The sequence below is a fragment of the Leptinotarsa decemlineata genome, unplaced genomic scaffold (assembly GCF_025532065.1).
Source record: "Leptinotarsa decemlineata unplaced genomic scaffold, Ldec_3_MD MMD2_tig00000008_RagTag_RagTag, whole genome shotgun sequence".
Classification (NCBI taxonomy): Eukaryota; Metazoa; Arthropoda; class Insecta; order Coleoptera; family Chrysomelidae; genus Leptinotarsa; species Leptinotarsa decemlineata.
Window position 1 is genome coordinate 6,268,334 of NW_027412537.1, and position 2,857 is coordinate 6,271,190.

Here is a 2,857-nt window from a genome sequence, read left to right on the forward strand (position 1 = left end):
ATTATGGATCTTCATCAAGTAACTGCCGAATCAGTCAGAAAAATATATTATTCACTTTGTAATATCCATGTGTAATCAGTTCGAATGTTTTTAGGTGTGAAACGTGAATTCTTGGGACTTGAACTTGTAACCCCAATACAAGGCGAATAATGTATTCACCCTAAAGCAGTTTTGGAATCAAAAGTAGAAAACTATACTCAATCTTTGAGCTAAAATTAAAAATTGATCTATTAGCACCACCACTATTAGCACCAGTAACATCTCACCTTCCAGCACCACATTCACTGAAATAAGTAGAATGTCATGATTCCTCAGTTATTTATTCAAAATGAGTTTACTTAACATTATTTACATCAACATCAGAAACTTAGTCCAACTTCTTGAATCCAATATTTAATGCATATTCTCTGAAACACTGCCTGCAAAGATTCAGTCCATACTTCCTTATTAAACCATGCCTGTTTGAGCAGGAACGGCAGGATCTTGAGCCTTGTCCGTATTTACGAGGATGAGAGAACCTGTAATACAACTACTGTTGAAAGACCTGATTTATAAGTAAATTGCAGTTGAAGAATGAAGTGTTTAAAACATTCAACAATGTATTATAAATATATATATTTCATAACTAGAAAAACAGACTTACCAAATATTTTCAAAACCCATTTTTGTGAACTTTTATATTAGATTGTCTCTCTAGACAAATTAAACAAAATCGGAACAGCTACTACTTCAAAGCCCCCACGATGAAAAGGTCGTGCTAAATAGGATGCGGAAACTCGGAAACACTAACATGTCAAATGCCATCTTCCTCTTCTTCTTATTCCGTCTTACGGTGTGTTTTCCATTGTATATAGTAGTGCACGAGAATTTGGCAATTAACCTTATATAATAGAGAAATGTCTACTATTGCATTTATTTTTTTTGTTGAAACAATTATTCATTTTGTAACAATTTCAATGTCTGAATCCTACACAAGTGACGACACTCAAACGATTCCTAAGAAATTGGTATTTTTAAAACATTCACAGATCTACGATTTGGTTGTCCCTCATTAGAATGAGTCGATTGTTTGGATCCTGTAAACTCGAGTTCATGTAACGATCACTAGCAAACATTCAACATATATAATACAGAAATTCAAATGTCAGAGGAGGCGGCTATTCATGAATCAAACACTCGTCATTCGCAACGTATACCTAGGTGACTTCACACCGAATGATTTCTAAGAAATTGGTATTCTAAAAAATGAGAATTGAAACTTTCTATGTTTGTATACCACTTGTATTTGTAACTAACGTTACTGCAGATTCGTCCCACAAGGACATTTTCAAACGAATACAATAAACTGAAATGATTTTTCACGACGATCTCTTACCACGTAGTAACGGCTATTCCATCAATTCAATTGGTATTTTTGAAAGATTCACACATTTGTAATTTGCTGACAAAACGAAACGGTTGAGGCTGACATTTGAATCTCTACTATTGATATGTATGAATGCCTATGAATTATTGTAGCATGAACTCGAGAAGATACAGATTTAAGGATCTGTTCGTAAGAACGGTCTGGTATTCTTGAAGCACTTGTCGTACTCAACATATGAGCAGATGAAGTCACAGCTAATGATTCCAGAAAAAATAATATTTTCAAACAATCGCGCATCTGCGATTTGATTGTTACACTCGCAAAAAGAGTTGGTTGAGTCTGACATTTGGGTGTCTGCATTAATATGAATGAATTACCTGCGAACTATCGAAGAATACGAGATTTGAGATATCATTCGTCGGAGTCAAGGTCCAATTGTCACGAGACATTTATCATTTAGACCCTAACAACTGTTTTTTTTTCATACTTCTCACCATATGATTCAAAGACAAAAAATCCAATGTTCTTGACTTCAAGAAACACTTTATTGTGAGATTTTTACTGGACTAGTGAAAATCTCACAATAAAGTGTTTCTTAAATACATTATGGATTTTCATCAAGTATCGGCCAATTTCATTACATGTTTTTGACTTCTCACAACAGGTCACTAATGTTATCATTAGTGGGGCATGCCGTTAACAACCGCAGAACGTAAAATATATTTTGAATTTTCTTTGTTTTGTGAATCAGTTTTTTTACATTTACTTGTTGAACATAATTTTGTGAACCTTTTTGTTCCTGGAGCAAAATTAAAATTTACAACTGTAAAGTACAACAATGTTGTAACATTAAAACGTTGGCTTGCATGCCGTAATGTAAAAATAACTGGAAAAAAGTGAATTAATAGACAGGTTAGTATACAGACTATAGTAAAAGAGTAGCGGTAGATTCAAACTGTAATGAAAGAAATTTAAAATAATTATGAATGAATGAATTTCAGATAAATATCCCAGTGAAATATGAATCAAATATAGATGGTAATGAAATAAATTTAATTGAATATAATAAATGAATATAATTAAATAAACGATTGAGGTTACATCTCATTCTAATCAATGGTAATTAACTATGAAAAATTTACTATTCATTTCATGAGCATACATATGAGTATTCATTTATTTTTTGCACTGTTAAATCCACTCTCCTCGAAGCATTTATCCATTTCTTACATCCAACCTCAATAATATGAGGTTTTATAAATGGTATAAAAACACGTTTTCTTCCGGATATCGATTATCCGACTTACAATTCACAAAACAGAAATGCTTTGTTGGCATTATACTAGCACAAAATAATTTTTTATATCAGATTTATTTTTTTAAATAATAAATCAATATTACGTAAATAACACTGTTTTACATGTGAATAGTTTATGTTTGTCCCTACTACTAGTGCTGCCTCTCGTGACACGTTCGTTGTACTATTCTCAT

At 32.2% G+C, this 2,857-nt stretch overlaps 1 protein-coding gene across 1 annotated transcript; it reads right to left on the reverse strand.

Moving 5' to 3' along the window:
* Positions 1 to 304: 304 nt before the first annotated feature.
* On the reverse strand, positions 305 to 803 carry LOC111505769 (ribosomal protein S29). Its single transcript, XM_023160636.2, has 2 exons — positions 644 to 803; positions 305 to 518 (listed from the first exon to the last, which is right to left on the reverse strand). The coding sequence occupies exons 1-2, from the start codon at positions 661 to 663 to the stop codon at positions 368 to 370; spliced, it is 171 nt and encodes a 56-aa protein (XP_023016404.1). The 5' UTR covers positions 664 to 803; the 3' UTR covers positions 305 to 367.
* Between the last annotated feature and the right edge of the window lie 2,054 nt (positions 804 to 2,857).

Coding starts and splice junctions, on each gene's coding strand:
- LOC111505769 (XM_023160636.2), bottom strand. CDS start 663: ATGGGTTTTGAAAATATTTG. Junction 519..643: donor ATGGGTTTTGAAAATATTTG/GTAAGTCTGTTT, acceptor GTTGTATTACAG/GTTCTCTCATCCTCGTAAAT.